Raw genomic sequence first — 21,607 nt, forward strand, 5'->3', positions numbered from 1 at the left:
GTAATAGAAATTGTTCTGATGTGAGTTTTTTTACCCCTTGGCCTAAGCGTGTAGTCACTGTGACTTATCTACCTGTTATGTATTATATATTATAACTTGAAGATTCTTGTGCAGAAAGATAAATACTGAGGTCCAGACCTTTTATTCCTTGGCCCAGACCAAGAGCTCTGTGTGGGATAGGGTCAAACTGGGAAGCCTCCAAGAGACCAGGACAGGCTGAGGGATGCAAGAGGTACACTAGTAGAACTTTCCTTGGGAACCAGTCACATTCTCCACCTTCCCTGCTCCTGACTACAAGGTAGCTTGAGTAGCCCATGACTTTCTTAAATGGATTCACAAGCAAGCACACAGAAAGGCAAATATAATAGTATTTTGTTTCAAATGCAAGTGTGGTTAGCAAGCTGACCCTGCTGTTCTGAAGGCAGCACAGCGCAGCCATGCAGTGAGCTGTAGCTGACAGGAGGTCTGTGACGTTGTGATGTCCCTGTGGCAGAGCTCGGAGACAAGGAGTCTGGGTGACATTACACAGCTGAACTTGTATGTATATTACTGAATTCAGCCTGGAGAAGAAAAGGCTCTGGGGAGACCTTATTGCAGCCTTTCAGTACTTAAAAGGGGCCTATGAGAAAGATGGGGACAGACTCTTTAGCAGGGATTGTTGCGATAGAGCAAAGGGTAATGGTTTTAAACTAAAAGAGGGGAGATTCAGGCCAGACATGAGGAAGACGTTTTTTACAATGAGCGTGGTAAAACACTGGCCCAGGTCACCCAGAGAGGTGGTAGATGCCCCATCCCTGGAGACATTCAAGGCCGGGCTGGACAGGGCTCTGAGCAACCTGATCTAGTTGAAGGTGTCCCTGCTCATTGCAGGGCTTGGACTAGATGACCTTTGAAGGTCCCTTCCAACCCAAACTATTCTATGGTAGCCAGTGCTGGTGCAGCTGAGAAGAACTGACAGCTGTGAATGGCACCCAACCCTTCTCAGAGCTTTGGTGGGAAGCCTGGGATGCTTGCAGCAGGACCCCAGTAGAGGCACGGCTCTGGCAGAGCAGCAGTCACACTCTTGCTCTGTGCCCACTCACTTCTGTTTATGAGGTGAGAAACTTCCCATCCACTCCAGTACAGCTGCTGATAGGATAAAAATCTCTCGTTGTTTTTGCTCCTGGAAAAAAAAAGCAGGTCTCTCCATCCCAGCTATCTCATCAACAACATCAAACCTGGAGAGGTGGCGGGGGAAGGAAAATGTTTCCAACTGAGGAGAGGAACTGAAAATAGCTGTGGCACTGAGTCTGCCTGCTGATTGAAGCAGCTCTTCAGTTAGGAGGATTGTAGAGATAAATCAACAGATTAGAGAATCGGCCTTTCAGGTCTTGAGGCCTAAATTCAAATCCAACTTTGGCGCCCATGGGTGTTTGTAGCACTGCTCACACCCTCATTTCCATTTACAAAGTTTGCATATCACAGGATAATGCATATAACTTCTCCTTGTCCCCTTGAGGAAGGACTGCAGTCAGACATGTCCCTCCAAGTGCAAACTACAGAGGTCTTGTAGTGGACTCAAGGACAGGTAACATGGGAATCACTGGAGATCATGTTGAGGATGTTTCTGACTACATCAAAATCCCTAGGCTGAAGTAGCAGAAGGGTTAAACATCAGAACAAGGATGCGGTGGCAGATCTGTGTGGATCCTCACAGATGTGCAGATCAAAATGTAAGTGTATTATGTAGTTGTTCGAAGAACCACGAGCAGAATAACAGGGCTATGCCAGGTCACGAATGACTTGCTTTAACACAGCTGTGTGAGGGAAGCTTGCATAACACCTGCCCACACTAAGCTTAGCTCAAGCTGTTGTTATCAGTCCCTCACTCTCCTGCATGCTACAAGTATTTGCAAACTAGGAATCTGTTATTTCAAGGCCACTGTAAAATACCTGTTTCTTTGGCTCAGGGTAATTAACCTGTTCTCAATGCCCTACTCAAGAGGTGTGAAAGCTTTAATTACAGGTTTGACAAGCTGACTGTAAGGGCAGAACTCTTTAACTTCAATTCTTTGCTTTTCTCCTGGCTGCACAGTAACACACAGCCTGCCCAGCTAGCATGTCTCATGCTTCTGACTCATGATATTGTGATAATAGTGTCTAGTATCAGACTAGTCATTATGTTAGCAAAAGTGTCTGAAAGAACACCACATGCAGGAGCAGCACACAAAATCACAAGAATTTTATTTACTAGGCACAGAAGAAATGTAACAGACTAGGGTTTCAAAACAGAATTTTATGCACATTGCAAAAGAGGAGAGGTGATTTCCATTTCAGATCATGAAGCTGAATAGAATCATTTCACTGTGATCCATGAATGCAACTACAGGGGTCTAGCACTTTCACACAGCCCTGGCTCTGAAGTGACCTAGATCTGATGTGTGCGTTGCTGTACCTGTCGATCAGTGAATGGAATTGATTGGTTGTTTACCATCAGGGAAGGCCTTCCAGAAGCCTTCTCACACATCTCACATGAATAATGCTATCAGAAAATGTCTGCACTTGCCGAGAATTAATCTCTGTCAGGCACTACCTGTGCAACAGGACTGCTCAGGTAGGGCCTTGCTGCCCTCTTTTCTTGATAATATTAATGCTTAAATATTTTAAGCAAGTCACTCCTAAATTAAGTCTTCCCAGATGCAGAAAGCATACACTGCTCTTCGAGCTCGCAGAGTGGTATTTCAAATGAAAATATTCAGTCACTTGTTCTTTCCCACAGTCCCTTCACGTGTGGCCCAGCCTCTGCCCAGTTACCCTGCCTGCCCTTTGAAATTATACAGCCTGATTTCTCCCTTACATTCACTTTTCCTTTGTTTTTGTGATGTTCTGCCAACAAGGGCCAGCTTCCAGGAGAATAGTTTCCTTCTTCATTACCAGACATAGTCCTCAGAAAGACCTAGCACAATTCCTGCCTCAGGTCTCTGGCTGCAGGGTTGTGTGAGCTCCCTCCAGGAAAGATTTCCATTCTGAACTACCAGGGCATGACTTCCCACCCACTGCACCATCTGAACAGTCCCTGCTGTCCTCCCATATCCTGTTATGTTCTCTAGCTCACAAACCATAGGTCCCTCACCAGGTTTTCAGGCATCACACACCTCGAAATGGCTTGTGACACACAGGAATGTCATAAAACAGCTAGAGCTGTGTCTCAGTCGCTTTGAAGCATAGCAATCTAGGTGGCAAGCAGCACTCCCTGGAGAGTTTTTGATGACCAAAGCAGATCAAGTTGGAACTAGCTTCTGTAAATTTTTTTGCTTCTCTTGGGCACTGCAGAGAAGATAGATTCATAGGGCTGTGAACCAAAAGAACTGAGCTGCTTTTGCTGAAGTAGAGACCTGCATCAAAGTTAATGATTCACCACACAGGGTGTATATTTGTCTGGGTGGGCAGATGCAGAAGTTCCCCCATGCACAGGAATTTCAGGAAATACGTAGTCTGCTTTAAAACCACAATTGTGCTTGAAACTTGGATGCTGGTTGTTTTCTTTAATAACAATGAGGAAAATATGAATAGAGGCATGATTATTAGAGGGACAAAAGCCATCAAACCAGGAGGGATCTTTTTCTTTCTGTTGTCAGTTTTATTGTCTTGAGGGCACTTTCTTTGTGGTTAGGTATTTTGTTCATAATCAATGTTTGTATTACTTCCCAACACACCATATACAGTGTTTGCATCTCTCATGCTCATTTCTAAGGCGCCTGCCAGACCAGCATTCAGTAATAGAATCCTTCTGGTTTTCAAGTGAGATGCTCGCGTTTGTTGTTTGTGGGGTACACTCAAGCATGTATTTGGTGGCACTGCTGCTTGTCCAGCCTTCCTCTATTAAAAATCATAAAGAAAGAGAGACAAATATTGGAGAACCATTCAGAATGTGCTGTTGTGGTGTGTTCACTATCACAAAATACTGTTGACAGTGTCATAGATCCTCAATTGTTTTGCCTTTTCTTAATTTTTTTTTTTTTTTTAATGAATTGCTTCTGAATTCTGCAGGGAACTGGAGGGGTTGTTTAAAAATATTGGACTGACACCAGAAACTTACACTATAAACCATGTTCTGGCAAGTAAATGCCTTGCACTTTGGCACATTAGTTGTTGCTCCTAGTGAGGCAAACAATGCAAGTCATTTATCAGACAAGAAAGCCAGTTTAGGATGCCATAGGAGGATCCGGATTCAGGAGAGAGACATCTTTCAAGATCTGTTCTTGTAGCAGCTCTGTCACCCTGTGACCCAGCCCATCTGTCCCTCTTCAGCCCCAGGGATTAAGAGAGCTAATTGTATTGCACTTGCAGGCAAACACTGCAGCGAACAGACTCCTATCACGGACTTAGATGCTTGCTCAACAGGGCAACCAGGTACCCAGGGAGACTGCTTGGTTTGTCCTTTTTAGCAGAGTTACATGACTTTCTGTAAAGTCTGTTTTTGGATGAGTGCTATATCCTGTGTTTACAAGACATTTGAGATACCACAGGGTTTGCAAAGAATACCTTTGCCCTTCAGGAAGGAAAGTGCGAAGAGGATTTTAATTTCTTAATTTCAAATACAGAACAGAACATGTGTGAGGCATCTCTTGGCAGGACCAGGAGTTTGACTGTGCCCGTTACGTGATCCTCTGGGCAATGTGCATTCCCCTCGCTGGCTGAAATGAACAAATATTTCTGGAACACTGGGTGTTACTGTCAATATTGCTATAAAAAGAAGAAAAATGGCAGCTGTTTAAAGTCGCTGTGGAGTTTGTTATACTAAAGTAAGTCCTAAGAAGATTAATTAGTCGCAAGGTAATGCATTCATAGGTGCTCAGTAACCTGCATGTGATAATGACAGATCTGTTAATCACATGCCTGCAGAGTTGATACATATTGTCATCTCTTCTGTTCCTCTTTGTGTGTGGTATAAATTCACTTAGATATTTCTCCTCAACATCATAGGATGTGTATGTGCATATGGTGACACTCTGGTAGGGGAGAAGGACATGTAAAAGCAAGTCTTTATATATAAAAAAATAAACATTACAATTTATATTGTAAAATATATAATTTATCTATGAATGAAACGTTTGGTCATACAACACTCCATCTCAGTGTTGGCAATGTTTCTACTGTCTACTGCTCCATTCAGTAAAGTGTGCTACACTGCCTCAGTCTTCCTTGATGTTTCCAGCGCCCAGACTGGTTTTACTGTAATGACAAGCCTTGTAACATCTTTGCTGTTGGTTTACTGGTGTGATGATCTTTTTATCGAAAGCTTTTTTCTGTTTGACTGTAGTGAATACAACTGGCAATCACTTGATGGCTCTTCACTACTATCCTACATTCTGTGGCTGACCTTCAGTGAAAGTGTGAATCAAGCTCTCTCCTTCCAATTGCCTCACTCGTACATAACCCAAAATTAGGTTATACAAACCCTATACATTTCATGTATTTAATGTAATATTGTGTGTATAATACTTGTCTGTATGAGCATTGGCCTCTGAGCCCTTGGTAAGCATTTTCCAAGTATTTTCCCAATTTTTCTGGATTCCCAGTTTTCTGGATTTTTTTATTCTACTAGATTTACTGATGCGTTCTGTCTAACATTGGAAGGTATGTAACCACCAAGATCATACATATAGTTCACGTTTCCTTTTCTCTTCATCTGTGGAAGCGTTCCTATTGCAGAGCTCCTTCTTAAAACAAAAAAGGCGAAAGAGTTCCCCAGTCATATCTAGTATATTTTCCTGACAAAATCAGGTGATCTAGAGAAAACTAATCTTTTATCTCTGCTGTTTACTTTCTGCATGCTGCTTGCATTAAGAACATACTCATTGATTGTTCCCAAGACACTGTATGCATATAGTAGAATGAAAGCTGTATCTTATTTAAATTAACGAATAAGATGAATGAGTGCAGCGTTTCAGAAACAGGCAGTGAGAAGAGGAAAGCTAGGCAATATTCAGGTATTAATTAAAATGAGAGCTCTCCACTGAAAATATGAGTTGATTGATATTCTGACAGCTGCCCATAGACTCATTCATGAAATGATGGGCATGAGAGGCACCACGGGAAGCAGGGTTTTTACTGGAGACAAAGTCATTCACTTGATGCACATTCTGTTAAAGGAAGCAGCCAGGATATTGCAATTTATTCTTGTTGTGCTTGATGGAAAAAGAAATCTTAAATCCCAGCTGGAGAATTCACAGGACTTCTTTGCTCTTTAGATTTGCTTTATAGTTCTGCAGTCTCACTTGGGAGACATTAGCATCAGTAATAACTACAGTACTTAGCACTTATTGTAATGTGTTTCATCTGCAGATCTCAGAGAGATTTGCAAGGTGAGTGCAGAATTATAATTCTCCTTTTAGGGAAACTGGACAGATACATAGAAAGGCTTGGTCATATAGCCAAGGTGACACAATAAGGTGGCATGATGGTGGAGTGACCTCAGGTCCTTCTGACCTCAAATGCCAGCGTGGACAAAAGGGGTGATTTAGACTTATGTTTTGCAAAGTAATTCAATACCTATAGAAATTGGAGTGTTGGAGAACTTGGAGTCTAAGTGAGCAATTAGAAAACACAATCAAGTGTATTGTTGCTTTTTTTAATTTGAAAACCAACTACAGGTCTTTTTCAATATGAATGGGCATACTGCTGGACAGTCACACTGTTTCAAGTGAGCTACTTAACCCAAGGGCGTAAGGTAAATGCCCAGCCTGTCCATACAGTTGAGGGACACACCAGTATGACATTCAAAAAACTGGTGATATGAATCTGTCTGCCTCTGTGGCCTAACTCGAACAGCTAAACTGGAAACGTGGAAGTCAGGCAATGTGAATAGTCTCTGACATACACAGTTCTAAAACGAATGCCCAGATCTGCAAAGTCATGTAGTAACATGTCCCATTAAAATCTGTGGAAAATTTGTGCTTTGTCTATGTTTGTGGAACTGGGCACCCTTTGCCCAGGCGTGATCTTGTCTGACTATTAAATTGTCATGGTATTAAAGTGGGATTCAGCAACAACTGTAGCAACATACAATCCATGGAGATAAATCCGAATATTGGAATTACTTCCACTGCCGAGATGACAAACATGTCATAAATGCAAGATGCAACAGTGGTAATGATATTTCTGAACTCGGAGCAAATTATTCTCCAAGTGTGTAAAGGAAAAATTATCTCAGGGCTACACAGAAGGGTATTTACTTGTGCCAGCTTTCTGTTTCAGAGGTTGGAAACCTGCCGTCTAATAGTTCATTGAATGTCCATGGGGCATTTTCTTGGAGGAGGGACATATATTAGTACAAGAGTAGAGCTGGTATCAATGCTTGGTGCCAGTGACATGGAACAGAGGCTCTCAAAGGGTCTTGCACATCTGTCTAGCCAGTCACAGGCTGCAGACTCTGTCCTTACTTCTCTCTGTTGGATCTCAGAGGTAGAATTAACGTAACAAGAATAATTTCCCTGATTTATTTTTAAGGGAGCTGCTACATAGTTTTTGTTGTTGCTTTAGTCACTGCAGGAATGCTATGTAAGTAGTATAAAATTGGAGTTTAGGTAGTCCAGGAGAAAAAGGTTACATTCAGAGATAAGCCACACTGTGGCAAGATAAAAGAAGTGCAAAGGCTTCAGAAGCAACTGTAGTACTGGTGCTTATGGTTTGCACTCTGTTGAAACCATGAGATACTTGCATGCCTTTTAAAAGTTTTTTCACTTTCTTTTAAGAAAATTTCTGTGCTGTGCTACCTAAATAATATGTCACTAATGGGAAATTTCGTCAACCAGAGTGAATTTATGGACACAATGATAAATTTAAAAAAAAAAAAAAAGAAAAAAAGAAAAAGAGATTGTCATATAAGCAAAGCCACCATGATTTACCCCAGGAACAGATATGCTGGAACAGGCTGCCCAGAGAAGTTGTGGATGCCCCATCATTAGATGTGTTCAAAGTCAGGCTGGATGGTGCTTTGAACAACTTGATCTAGTGACAGATGTCCCTGCTTATGGCAGGAGGGGTTGACTAGATGATCTTTAAAGGTCCCTTCCAACCCAAACCATTCTATGTTTTTGTGAAATACGTAATATCTTCTGTGGCACCTGTCCCTGTGTTGTTATTAGTGATTCACTGTACTGGTTCTGTTGAAGTGAGCCACTCAGTCGGTGTGCATGTTGCCCTGTTAGCTGTATTGCTGCTCCTGCTGTCATCCGGCAAAGGCCAACTGCCTGATGGAAATGCCTTCTCTCGCCTTTGACAACCTGCAGTCACTTAGGATGGAGGGGTGAGGGGGCAGGCAGAGTTGTTCTCTGCTGTCAGGAAGTCACCTATATAAGACATTGGTATTTAGTTGCTTGACCTTAGGCTGTTAGCTGGGCAGGTGAATAGTATGCACAGGGATCAATCGCTGCCTTGCCCATGCTGCAGTTTGGACACTGAAGCATTTTCAATGCAAAGTACATGGTAGTGGAAGGTTTAGTGGTCTTCTTGAAGGCTGGGAAGTGTGGGGGACCCACAGAGAGGCAATGTGTCCTTTACGTCTGGCAGAACCAAGCCCCTTGGGGATCACTGATTTGGTTACAAGCAGTGGATTTCTTGAAACTGATGTGGAACCGCTCCTGTAAGAGTAGTCAAGTCACTGAACACACGTGGCACAGGAGGTGAGGCATGAGGATTTCCACTACTGAGATGCTCTGTGCCCAGGTGGGAGGAAATCTGCTTTTGCCTTTTTTTTGCTTTTATCTCAGCTCCCAAAATTACAAGGAGGAAGTAGCCAGTGAAATGGCATAATCTGTATACCATGGTCCCAAACATAACTCTAGTCTGGACTAGAACCCACCATTTAGAAAAAAACATCTCTTCCTGATTAAAACATTCCTGTGATGGATTTACCACCAGCATTCCTGGTACATGGTTCCAGTAATTAATTACCTGGACTGCAAAAAATGCCTGCCTGCTTCCTAGACCAGATCTGGGGTGTGGGCACAGGGTCTGTGTCTCTGAGAAGTGAGTCAGATAAAAAAGCCATCTGGGCAGTATTTGATTTATTTCCTCTCATGTTCAGTCCCAGTTTATACACACCTCTTGTGCAGCATCTTCGATTTTCAGGGTATGTTAACTGGCCTGAATGAGTGTCCCAGCATCTGCACTCATGATATCCCCTGATATGGAAGGTGATGCGAGGTGCCAGGTAAAATAAGTGATTGCCCTGCTGAGAGCATACCATGCTGGGGATTACAGTCCTAATCTCCTCTCTGTCCTGACTTTAAACTTCTAGACCATCATTCCTCTTATACTTGATACCATCTTAATACTTTTTATTGTCCTTAACATTTTCCATCAGTGCAGTGTAATGAATGCCCGTGAGCCAGTGCCAGCAAGCTAGCCTGAACCACAGGAGTCTGTTCAGCCCCTGTGCCGCTGCATCTGCATCCCTTGTTTTAACTTGGCTTTCTGCAGCAGTAAGATTCGGGAAGTGTGAAGTATGCTCTAAGACTTCTCTGTGCATGCACATCTGATCTGTGCGGACTGAGGACCTTCGTGCATAATAGGCAGAGGATCAACATTAACTATTGCCATGAAAAGCCACACAGGACATCAGAGGGCAAGTGCCATGTGTAAACTCAAATGGAAATTATTAGACGTAGTCTAGAGGTATCCTAGTTTGGGTAAGGCAGTGTACATCTGAGTGTTTGATGAAGATTATTTATCTCCAGAGAAGTAGAGAGAGAGAAACGTGATTACCCCAACAACTTTCCTTTAGGGACTCTGACGGTTGTGAAAGAGTTTCTAGGTATTGGAGCAGTTAAGGAGGGAAGCCAAGGAACCTCATTCAAAAACTGGCTAGTCCTGGTTCTGACCACAGGGGTCTGGAGATAACCTTGTGATAAACTGTGATCACCTTAGTCTCATCAATTTCAACAGGTCAGACAATCAAACAAGATGAGTTTTGCCATTGATATCACTGGAAAAAGGATTTTACCCATAAACTTAAATTCAATTTCATGTTCTCAAAAGTCAGTTATGAAAAAGAGCAGAAACCAAGGAAGAATTATCCTCTGATGATCTGTTATAATATTACATACTTCCATATACCTTTGGTTTTAATCTTGTACTTTTAATTCACGTTATGAAGTTTTCAGACAGAAGTGGATGTCATGTGTAAGCTGAGTTCCTTGTTTTTTTCTTTTGCCTGTCACTGGCTGCATGTTCTCTATTGATGTCTTGTTCCTGGTACTTGCCACTGACCCTCTTGTCTATGAAAGGAAGCACTCCAGCTGGCTTGCCTGATAAGAAGAAAGGAAAGTTTGCTTGGTTTAGTCACTCCACAGAAACCCATGGTAATGTTCCACTGCACTCTGTGTCCACACTGCGTATATCTCTGTGTTCGTGTCTATATATCTCTACACAGACTGACATATAATGTACTTTTTGCATACTTCTGCATGTGTGTGCCTTGCTTTTTCTGTTGCTTGTGCAGTGTCCTCTTCATGCACTCAAGATAATAAGCCGCCCTGCAAATCAATCTCTTGCTAATGTCTTCAAAATTGTTTTCCATTTGCAAATAAGCTCAAATACATCTTGAAAGTGCTTTACCTCATCTTCAAAGATGACTTGCGAAATATCAATGTTTTGGGTTTTTCCTGAAGGGTTTAGTCTGGACTGAAAATTTTAATTATGAATGTTGTTTTTTCTTACAGCTTACTTAACTGTTTCATGCGCATCAAAATATGAATTCAGCTGACTCCTTAATTAGTCCTTCCAAACAGATGAGATTATGAAAACATCTAGTCTTTGGAAAGGAACAAACACTATTGGAGTACAATATTTCGTAGTTAGGTCAAGAGTACTTGAGAGTCCATTATTTCATATAGTCCTGAGAGCACAACAGAAGAACTTTAGATTTCCCAGGACATATGTTGTAGGCATGTGAATTGTTGCGATGAGATAAAGGAAAGATAGTTCATTTTGAGGGGCATTACTACCATAATGCTTTCAAAAGCAGGAACCCAGGATGTCTTTGGAAGAACATTTTGATATCTTTCTAGCCTCTGGAAGAAGTCTTGTTCCCATGGCCCATTAAGCGTCTGCCCAACTGAAACGCAGAACCGATTTATTACTATCCTTTTGTGCCAAGGACCCACACATAGATATGTTCTTAATATTAAGTAACGTATTCTCACAGGCTGTTAGAAGCCTCTCCAACAGCTAATAATGCATGCTCTGAAGTCTCATCTGAGATATATATCAAAATTCTGATACGGGTCATGTTCTAAAGTTCTACCAGGCATATGAGAAATCTGTTTAACTCCTCCATCATTCAGTTTTAAGTATAATTTTTTCATTTGTTTTATGTATCTGAAAAGGCAGGGGGAGGAAGACACATATTGAATCCTATTCTTTGTCCAAACTTATGCTGAATGATTATATATTAAGGAGTTATTAGAGCTCATATAAGAGCTAGGAGCAACCAGTGGAATGGAATTGTGAATTTTTTTATGATCTGTAGGAAAAAAATTTTGAGGTTTGATAACAGGTAAGATATGTGACAGGCCCTTGAATCCAGATGTGATAGGTTCACACCTAGGGTTGCTTTATTTTGATGTTTGTTCCACGACACCTCTGTAAAAGCCTAAGAGATTCTGTCTGGTTCTTAGTTGGTGGGTGCCAACTTAAAATCTCCACCATATTTCATATTCATTAGCTCCTTTGTTGGTAGAATCTGAATGGGTCAGAGAGTCTGAATTCCCCTCTTATCCCTATAGATCAAGTTTATAAACATGAGGTTGAAACACATTAATGGTTAGTATCCATCAGTATTATTTATTTGGTACTTGCTAGCGGAAGCCATTATTCTGAATACCTGTCAACCTGGTACTTTTAATTTGCATTCTACTCATCACTCAAGAGATTGGGGAGGGCAGTGAGATGGTTGGGCTGGTGCAAGTAAAGGGGCATTTTTTTAAATGTCCCATTGAATCAAGCAAAAACTTATTTGTTGGTTTTGCCAGGTTCTCTGATTTTGGTTCTCAATAATAAAATTTCCAGGCACTAACTCTGAAAGAAAGAGAGCAGCTGCTTCTTTCCTTTTTTTTAGCCTTTGAGCAACCTATGTGTATTTCTAAAGTCTACCTGCCCAGCCTGGCCTGTGCAAGGGGCCACTAGACTTGGCCGGCAAATTGCTTAATCCTCAGGAGCTGCCGCTGAGGGTCTTCTCATTAAACCAGATCCTTCACTCATGTGATTCATTAATAGATGTGCCACATTCTCATGGACAACCTTCTCTTTTTCTTCCTCTTGACTCTTACAGTGAGCATGCCCACCAGTGAGACAGAGTCCGTGAACACAGACAACGTTCCTGGAGCAGATATGGAAGGCGAAAACTGCGGTGCTAGGCTAGCGTGAGTACATATACATGGATATATGTATGTAGGGATTGGATTGAGCTTGGTGGGTTAAAGCCAGGGCAAATGTCAGACTTTTTAAGGGGAAAAAAAACCCACAATGAATGAAAGGAGAGAGTGCAGAAGATCTGTGGATCCCAGTTCTTATCTTAATTGCAATGTATAGTCTCTCTGGACAGTGGTGGAGATCCTCTGGGTTTACATAGATGTAAATAAAGTATAGAATGCCTGGGATAAACAGGATAAACAGATCTGGGTTTACATTATAGCTAAAATTCCTCTTTGGTGATAGATAATTAAATCCAGGATAGGTAGACCAAAGAGTGGAAATGACTGGTCTATTAAAATTTCTCTAATGATACTTGTACACTTTACAATGTCTTGTAATAGAAATACACGGATGATAATGCCCATCCTACAGCCTGAATTACACCCTTCAAATGCTGAACACAATACTGTAGTGACAACGAAATACATGTTGGGAGGGAGTAATTCCTCCTTGAAATTGCATCATTGTAGTTAATGGAGATGCTCAAGAATGTGTGAGATAGCATGTATGGAATACCCTATTATATGGTGTATTTTTTAGCATCACAGAGAGCAAGAATAGGCAAGAGGAGTACTTTCTTCACTTTTGCACAAGTTGAACAAAAACAGACTTTGTGCTGTGGAGGGGATATGTTAGTCCCTCCAAATTTCCTTGAAAATTGGGCTAAGCCTATCGGTGCTATAACCTGTACCACTCTGGAGTATTTTGAGGCTCTGTCCTGTCCTTGGGCATACTTTGAGCCCTTCAGTGTTGGTCAAATGCTCCTCATAAGTACATAAAAAATGCTCTATGGTCCAGCTGGCTCAGTGTTCAGGTCTTGACAGTAACAGGAGGACAAGTGTGCAAGCCTGGCCATTTCCTACTTTCCAGTTTTCTTTTAGTGTTCTGTTATTCGTGCTTCTTGGACTAGAGATGTTAGAGGACACTCTTCTGCTTCTGCCTGTAGTGGCCATTTGTGGACTTGTCATCTATGGATTTATCTGAACCCACTAATGCTGTCTGCCCTCACAGCCTCTGTGGCAACAGGTTTCAGAAGTTCACTACCTGCTGTGTAAACAAGTACTTTCTCATCTGTTTCAAGCTGATCTACTACTACTTTCAGTCAACATGCTCTCCTTCTACTACTGTGAGATTTGGTGATCAGCAACTCCACATTCAGCTTATCTATCATTCATGATTTGTAAACCTTGATTGTATCTCCCACACATACCCTTGGCCCTCTCCTCTACAAACTGAAAAGGAAGAGATCTTATCTGCACTACAAGATGTGATGAGTAGAATATGTTGTAAATTCAATCTGCTTTCCTGTGCGTGTCAGCCAGCGACTTAGAAACCCCAGGAGAAATTCCTTATGATAGTTTTCCTTCACTTGCCTGCTGTTGCCTACATGCTGAGTCTGGCATTTTAGTATGGATTATGAACTCTTTTCTGAAAGAACAAGACTAGATCTATTCACAGGGCTGAGGCAGTTGTAGCCCTCCCTTTAGCACCCCACCAAGTTGCTTGTGCTCTTGTCACATTACAGGAAGCAGCAGCTGGGTGTGTGACCACTTCTTCCAGCTGGATCCAATTTGGAGAACTATCTCTATTCTGCAGTTATGGTTCCCAGCACAATGGGCCCCCTGGTGCTACACAGTGCCAACAACAATGGCAACTGTTACTATAAAGTTGCATATATTTTTAATATTACAGCTTGCATTCATTTAATGTCCTTAATCCCAAGGGATCCTAAAGCACTTTATGAAATTTAAATGCAGGGATTGTTTTCACAACCTGAGAGTTCAGCCACTTTCAGGGTAAACTGTGACAGATGTTTAAAAACAAAGGGCACAAGTGTATAGGGAGATGTATGAGGGATAGCTTGTTTTGCACTGAAACTGCATGGGGAATTTTGGCAAGCAGAACATAATTATCTTAGCTGGAATGTGGCCAGGAGAACTCAAGTTAAACACAACTCTAAACATAATCATGACTTAGAATGGAGTTTAATTAAAATAGCCCAAGGTGCCCACAGGAGAATGGAAGTACTGTGGTCTGGCACTGCAGTCACTATGTTCCTGGTGCAAGGAGAAGGGATGGCTGTGTCCAACACATTTTAGTGAAGAAGACATTGGAAAATGACAAGGAAAGAGAACTTCATTTCTTCTTCCTCTGTTATAAATGTTAAAACAGGGCTCTAAGTTTCACCAGAGCAGGACATGTAAGATTCAGGGACATAAACAGTTTCTTTGCCACTTGCCGCTTCATTTGAAAATGCATGATGTATAGTAGGGGAATTGAAGTCTGTTATTGAGAAGGTTTGTTTACCCCTTACCCAAGGACAGTTAAGATCCTCAAGGCCTCACTCAGATTGCTTTTAATCTCTAAGAGATGGATAGGCTTCTTCATCCAGGAAAATGAATGGCTGTATGATTGTATTTGAAATTCTGGAGTGAGATACAAATTTTGCCAATGCTTCCTGCTGTTGCAAAACGTTTGTTTCAAACTGCAGATTCCTTAGTTAATGGTAAATTCAGATCTGCCATTAATTCTGAGGCTTGGAATCCTTTCTGGTTTGTTTTGTTCCTGCATCACACACTCAAGCAGAGAGATAAACTAGTTTACCTGGTTTCAAGAAGTATTAAATCCTCTTCTTCTCACTGAGATCCTCATTTAAACCTCCCATAGGGGATTATTCCTACAGGAACATATAAAATGTAAGCAATAATTTATTTGAGTGAGCATCTTCTTGTATTGCAACCCAAACAGAGAATCAGAATTTGGCCTAGTATTCGTGAATAGAGATAATTCATGTGAGAAGTCAGTTGAGCTTTTCTAATAAGTTCCTCATCTAGTACTAATGACTTTGAGTAACCATTAATAATTAGAGTCATGCCATCCTGATTTATTCTAGCTGAAAATTAGGCCTGGACCTTTGAACAGTCATCTGCCCTCTGGGTTTTGGTTTTGGAGTTGAAACGGCTAGAAAAGGTTTTGTTAGATTTTTGAGTTTCATCTATTGCAGATGAGTCTTTATTTTTACTAGCCTGCTAAGATCAGCTAATGGCCATGAGTCCCCATTGCCTTGCTATAAACACATTTTTTCCCAGAGGCAGCACTGGGCAAGTCAAAACTGGGCATAACTGAAGCAATAGGGAGATTTCAAGTCAAAGGTAATATATTTATTTATTTAGTGGCATCAGGCTGCTAGGGTATTTAACCACCCCAGCACCACCACCATGGTGACAGACTGACCCTGCCATCAGAATGCACTCATGATAAAAGGAAGAAAAGTACCCAGGAGACTGAAAGAAAAAGCATTTTTACTGAGGGTAACTTAGAATTACTGAGTTTTCTCTCTGCTCTTATAAAAAGCTGTAGAGCTTTGAAACGTTGGGCCTGTGAATGACAGAAAGATCTGCTTGAGAAGCCAGGTTCAGGCACGTCTTTTGGAAAAGGAGATCTTCGCTGACAGCCTTTCTCAGCTCCACAGAGACATATGCTATGTAAGATCAGGAGAGTACCTCTCAAACACAAGCTATCTCCTATTGATGAATTGTCTCAAAGAAGCTTTTATTTCTATAGTATATATACTATAGAAACTGCCTTCATCAGCTGTGCTGTCTGGAGTAATGCCAATCTTCAGCAGAAGGAGTTTCAGGAGGAATCTGACATCTAATCTCTTTTTGCTTGTTTTGTACGTCCAGTTTCTTAGAACTAAAACCAAACAAAACAAAAACCTCATTCGTATTCATTCCTGGTGTAATTCTGCTGCCATCAGGAGAGCTGTGGCAGGGACTAGTTCCTTTCCTAAAATGGGTGTTAGCTTTATCAGGCATCTGAATCTGAAAAAGGTTTTGTAGGGTTCCACAGGACAATGAAAAGCATCCCACAGCTTTCACAGTCTATCATCCTTGTCATGGTATTGCCTTGTGCTACACTGACATCTGCCCTGCAGTAGAAACACAACACCTTTTATCCTCAAGGACAGCATTTGGAAGTGGAACTTATCTTACTTCTGATGTGTCACCGCTTTAATAACCTGTTGTCTCTGGGTACAAAGAAACATGCTTCCTCTGCAGCGAGCACTAGCAGGATAAACCAGAACTAGTAGCAATGAGTTTCAATTTACATGATAGCCTTATACCCAGGACTTTGCAATAGTGAGTAATTTCCTTGAGCCTCTATGGTTACTACTGTACAGGACTTAGATTCCTGAGTACAGACTATTGCTCATAATCAGTAGTAATCTGTTCTGTGCAGAATGTCGGCATATATAATCTTCCAGTACAACCAGAATGTTGATTTTCTAGTACAACCAAACAGATCTGGAGTGCCATAATAAAGCTTACTTTTATACATATGTATTAGCTTCCGTTGTGGGAACCAGTGTTCCATAGAGCCTCAATAAAAAAGTGAAGCACTTGAGCTCAAATGGGAAGAGAGCTTAAAATTATCTACTTTTACTGAAACAATAAGCCACTTGGCATTTTCACCTTGGCCAGGACTTCCATACATTTGAGGGACAGTTCAATTGCTTTTCCACCAAAGAGCGTTAAAACAATGAAATAGGATAAAACAAAATGAACAACCTACCCTGACTTTTCAACCGAAAACAGTGTGTCCTGAAAATATTATGGACAATAGAAGCTTTCCCTGGCAGCCGAACCATCAGTGATTTTCCCTTGGTGATTTTCTCACTGTGAACATAATTCCTATGCAGCTCTTGCAATAATCAGCCTAGGAGCCAGTGGTAAAGGCGAGTCTGTTTGCTTGGAGGTTCACTAGAGTAGCTGCTAGTTTTCACCTAATGAGAAGATAGCCACCTTCCATGAGGACCAAAGTCCCCATCATCTCTGCCAAAAGCTTCAAAACCACTCCTGACTTTAGCAGAAAACACACAGGATCGATCCTTATGTGTCAGCCTCAGCTACTGCTCTCCAATTTATTATGAGCAAGGTGGTTTTGATATTCACAGTCAGCTCTAGATATGTATCTGAAGGACAATAGCATGCCCTTGTTGAGGGGGAGTTATCTTCCTCCTGTGACAGGCCTTGCCTGTGACTTGCCACAGGGAGAGCAAGATTATTCACTAAATGCTGAGGTTCCACTCTGTTTTCCCAGCCTGTTGAATAGCAAACAAGCTCAATTTTAAGCTAGACAGACCTGGTTTTCTTAATTATATTCTATAGGTTCTAAATGCTGCTGGCCAAGAACCACCTCTCTCTTAAAACCAGTGTTGCTTCCTTCAGTGCTTGTGCAAAAAAGGGCAAGAATGGAAAAAAAGAGGCGAGACATTGCTGTGTGGACTCTGCTGAAATTCAGTGATTGCCTCAGCAGAAGGATCTCAGTCCACATCAGAGCACGATTTATCCATGGCCAGTCATCTGTTTTGCTGGAAGCTTTTAGTTAATGGTCAGAAATGAGAAATGGTCATTGCATGTCCCTGTACAACTCCCCAGTGTTAATTGTGTTACACAGAAGGTAGCGGCAGAGGGATGGAGAGCCATTGCTTCTGTGTGAGTTGCAGAGACGTAGCTGAGGGTAGAACTTAGCCCCAACACTTTATTAGGCTGAGAAATTACCAGGTATGCAGCATGCATTCCTTAAAAATTTCATGTCACTATATGGTCTTGTTCCAGTAATATGTGAAAAAAAGGCCCCTGGGGTGGGCATCTTCTCTTCAGGGCTGCCAGAATCCTGACTAGAAGGAATGAAATGTCATCAGCAGGAACAGAGAGAAGGGAAAAATATGGTGCTGCCTGACCAGTAACTGCATGAATACACGGTATTGCACCAAAACAGAATCATTATCACACCACGACTGTGTTCTCACAGTTCTAAAATCTGTAAGATTTGCACAGTGCAGCTCTTTGGATGTTCCACAAAGTTGTGTATGACCCAGAGGCATAGCAAGTAAATTTCTGAGAACTTTTACTAGTATCCAAGGACATTTTTAAGTCTTCATGAAGATAGTTGCCTATAGGCGGGATCATATAGTGTAAATGTAATTGTGACCAGCATGCCAGATAATTTAATGGTCATGTTTAGTAATTTCTACATCAGAAAACAACTATAACATGGCCTTTGCATCATGCTTGGAGACCTACAAGATTTTTCTAGAATTTTTTGTTGTGTGTACAATTATACAAAATCTTCAATCCGTGTTATACAACAGTGTCACATCCTTCACAAGCACATCATTCACAAGTTTCTCTTTTTTGGTGTCCACCACAAACAGAGAAATGAAGACTTTATCTCTCAGACTGCAGGATATCTTACTGTGTTTGAATTGTGCTGATCATCCTGAGTTTATATTGACAAAATATTTAAAACTATCTTATCTGCATGTGGTACATAACTGCGTAAGGTTAGAAGAGTTTTAGAGATTTTAAAAGATTGCTAGACAGACAGCAGAGGTTTGATTTTTGTGTTTGTCTTTCTAAAATATAATCTGAGTTACACAATTCCTACAATAAAAACACTCAGTAGTGATCTCAATTGGTTTTCAAATAGGCTCCTATACCATGGTTTTAAACACTAATTTCTCAAGACATTCCAGAGCTGGACACAAATGGGGATACTCACTTTCTCCCAATGACATAAAGCTCCCAGGACACAAGGGATGCAAGAGGTCCATGTTGAAACTCAGCAGAGAATCTGGTCCGCCCTGAACCCCTGGCAAGTGCCAGTATGGAACTTTCACAAAGAGGCCATGGCAAGGCCCAAATCCAGACTATTTGACAGCCCCTAGTGAAACCATAAAAGCATTTTTTATATGACATTGTTAGCCCTAATTCTGAAATATAAAATATTCTTAATCATAAGGGCCATTTGGAAAATGTGTTTCAGATTCAGGCATAATGTTTTCAGAATCAGTTATTGTACAGTTTGTGTTTCCAAAATTCCATTTCACTCTTGGATTCTGCCTCTAAATATAAATCTCTTCCTCCTTCCTTGTCCTGTTCTATATATATAGCACACCCACATGTGATAAAGCCTTCTGCCATAGCAGTAAGGCAAGGGGAGGGGGGTGGGGAATACTGTAGCTAACCTGTGGGAGCACTGAATGCACTTGGCTGCTGTTCATAATGCTCCAAAGATATAATTATCACATGCATGATGAGTACTACACCTGCTATGTCTCCTTTGCTTAAATAAATAAAAGATTCCTTAAATGCCACACAACTCCCTTACTGGGAAAACACTAGCCAGAGAGGTCACCAGAGGACTTCACACTCCCTGCTCTTCACCTTTCACAAGGCAGGTTCACCATGACGTCTCTCTTGCTCTCTTTTCCTACCCACCCCCAGTCTCTTCCTGTGAAAGTCCTCACCATCTCCTGTTCAGTGCCCAGCTTTCTCCTTCATTGTGATTTTTTTTCTTCTTTTTCTTTGCCCTATCATTGTCTGAGCCTTCTTTCCTGTTGCCTGTAGATATGATCCATTACAGTTTGTATGGTGTGCTTATCAAGCAAGAATTCTCAGTGAGAAGTTGGGATCACTTTAACGCTAAGGCTATGCTTTGTTTGGTACTTCACTCTTCATCCTTGTTAAAGCTTGCTTTGTCTTTGCAGCATAATTCAACATTCTGTTCACCCAGTGCATTATTTCTCCTTAGATAAAGAGTTCTCGTGTGTGTCTGTAACCACACTGCTGCCTAGTATGTGGCCTAGACAAACTGCCTGTGACACAGCGGGAATGATGTATTCAGTGAAAAGGCTTTTTTTTAATTATTTTTTTGGCTTGGACCATCTGCTGGTGAAATGTTCATATCATTAAAATCTCTTCCACATAAGGAAGCTGACCCATCACTGATTACTTGTCAGTGACCAATGTCCTCAAACAGGGACATGACCATTTTTAAGACTGCTACAGAAAGTAATGTTACATGCTTTGAGAATTACTTTGTCCCATGTCTACTAACAGTGAATCCATTTTTAAGCCAGTTCAGTAAGACCTTTGCTGACTGTTATCAAGGATGAATCACTTTCCTATCATAGAGGGAACCTTAGGAAATTCTTCAACTCAGCAGAAATATCTTGTTCATAGTCACTCCCCAGATTCTCATTTATTCTGTTATTGGTAGTAGATTTTGAAGTGTTCTGAATCACCTCTGACTCATGTCATTGTATCCACATACCTTTATTTCTCTCTGTGCGCCACTACGTATGTACCAAAAGGTAGCCAAGGACTCAAAAAGCTTTATAGGACATGTGTAAATCAGGGCAAGGTAGTGGTTGAGGAATTGTGGTCTATTTCTAGCTGTGCCTGTGACTTCTCACAAAAGGTTGATGAGGTGAATAAATCCAAGTGCAGGGAATTAGATATCTAAACACATATATAGTGGGCACATGGCCAAATTTTCAGGAATGCTTAAGTCCCAAAATTTCATTGATAGCAGCAGAATCTACTATTGTTCAGACCCTTTTGAATTCAAGCCAATTTATGTAGATAAAAAAGACAAATAAGTGTTAGTATCTAAGTTTGGAAATATCTACCGTGCACTGTTTTTCTTTCAATTGATGGGGGGAAAAACAAAAGGGCATTATTTTCTCCTATGGTTTCATAATGTTCTTATATATCCTGAAGTGACAGGTGATGTGTGAAATCAACAAGTCTGTCTGTATGAAGTCACACATATTTTAATATAAGAAAAAAAAACTAGTGACTAAAAGAAAAAAGAGTCATACTTGAAAAATGAATTGGGTAGCAGATGTAGAGTGCCCCTAGCATTAGTCCAGACTTTTACCCAAGAGAAAAGCCAGTTAGTTCACTTATGTCTGTAGGTGGTAGAATCCAATCATGGGATGACTCCTGCTTTGTGACTCCCACTGAAAAACAAGATTTGTGTATCAGGGAATTCTAGCCTACATTGACTTACAGGGGATTCAAGAGGAAAACAGCATCCATTACAAATTAATTAAATTTATTTCTTTCTATTGCTATTTTCATAAAAGCCTGGGAAGTATGAGACAGCTTCAGAGACTTTAATGGCAATTCTTATCTTTCAGGCATCGGATCTCAAAATCAAAGTTTAGGTAAGTAAACCTGACTTTCGCTTTTCCTCCTTTCCCCTAGTTTTACTCGTTACTGTGTGAAGTGGTTTACTCCTGCATCTGTGGATCGCAGTGGTGATTCTAGGAGATACTGCCAAACTTGTCAGATTT

General features: G+C 41.1%; 1 protein-coding gene across 34 annotated transcripts in view; it reads left to right on the plus strand.

Annotated features, from left to right (window-relative positions):
* Positions 1–21,607, plus strand: part of CACNA1C (calcium voltage-gated channel subunit alpha1 C) — a 488,413-nt gene that overhangs the window by 354,717 nt on the left and 112,089 nt on the right. For all 34 annotated transcript variants that reach the window (XM_071817770.1, XM_071817650.1, XM_071817786.1 and 31 more), the window contains exons 10-11: positions 12,317–12,407; positions 21,452–21,478. In XM_071817770.1, coding sequence (XP_071673871.1) covers positions 12,317–12,407; positions 21,452–21,478 — 118 coding nt within the window. The remainder of the gene's footprint in view (positions 1–12,316; positions 12,408–21,451; positions 21,479–21,607) is intronic.

This window comes from Patagioenas fasciata, chromosome 1 (genome assembly GCF_037038585.1).
Source record: "Patagioenas fasciata isolate bPatFas1 chromosome 1, bPatFas1.hap1, whole genome shotgun sequence".
NCBI classification, from domain to species: domain Eukaryota; kingdom Metazoa; phylum Chordata; class Aves; order Columbiformes; family Columbidae; genus Patagioenas; species Patagioenas fasciata.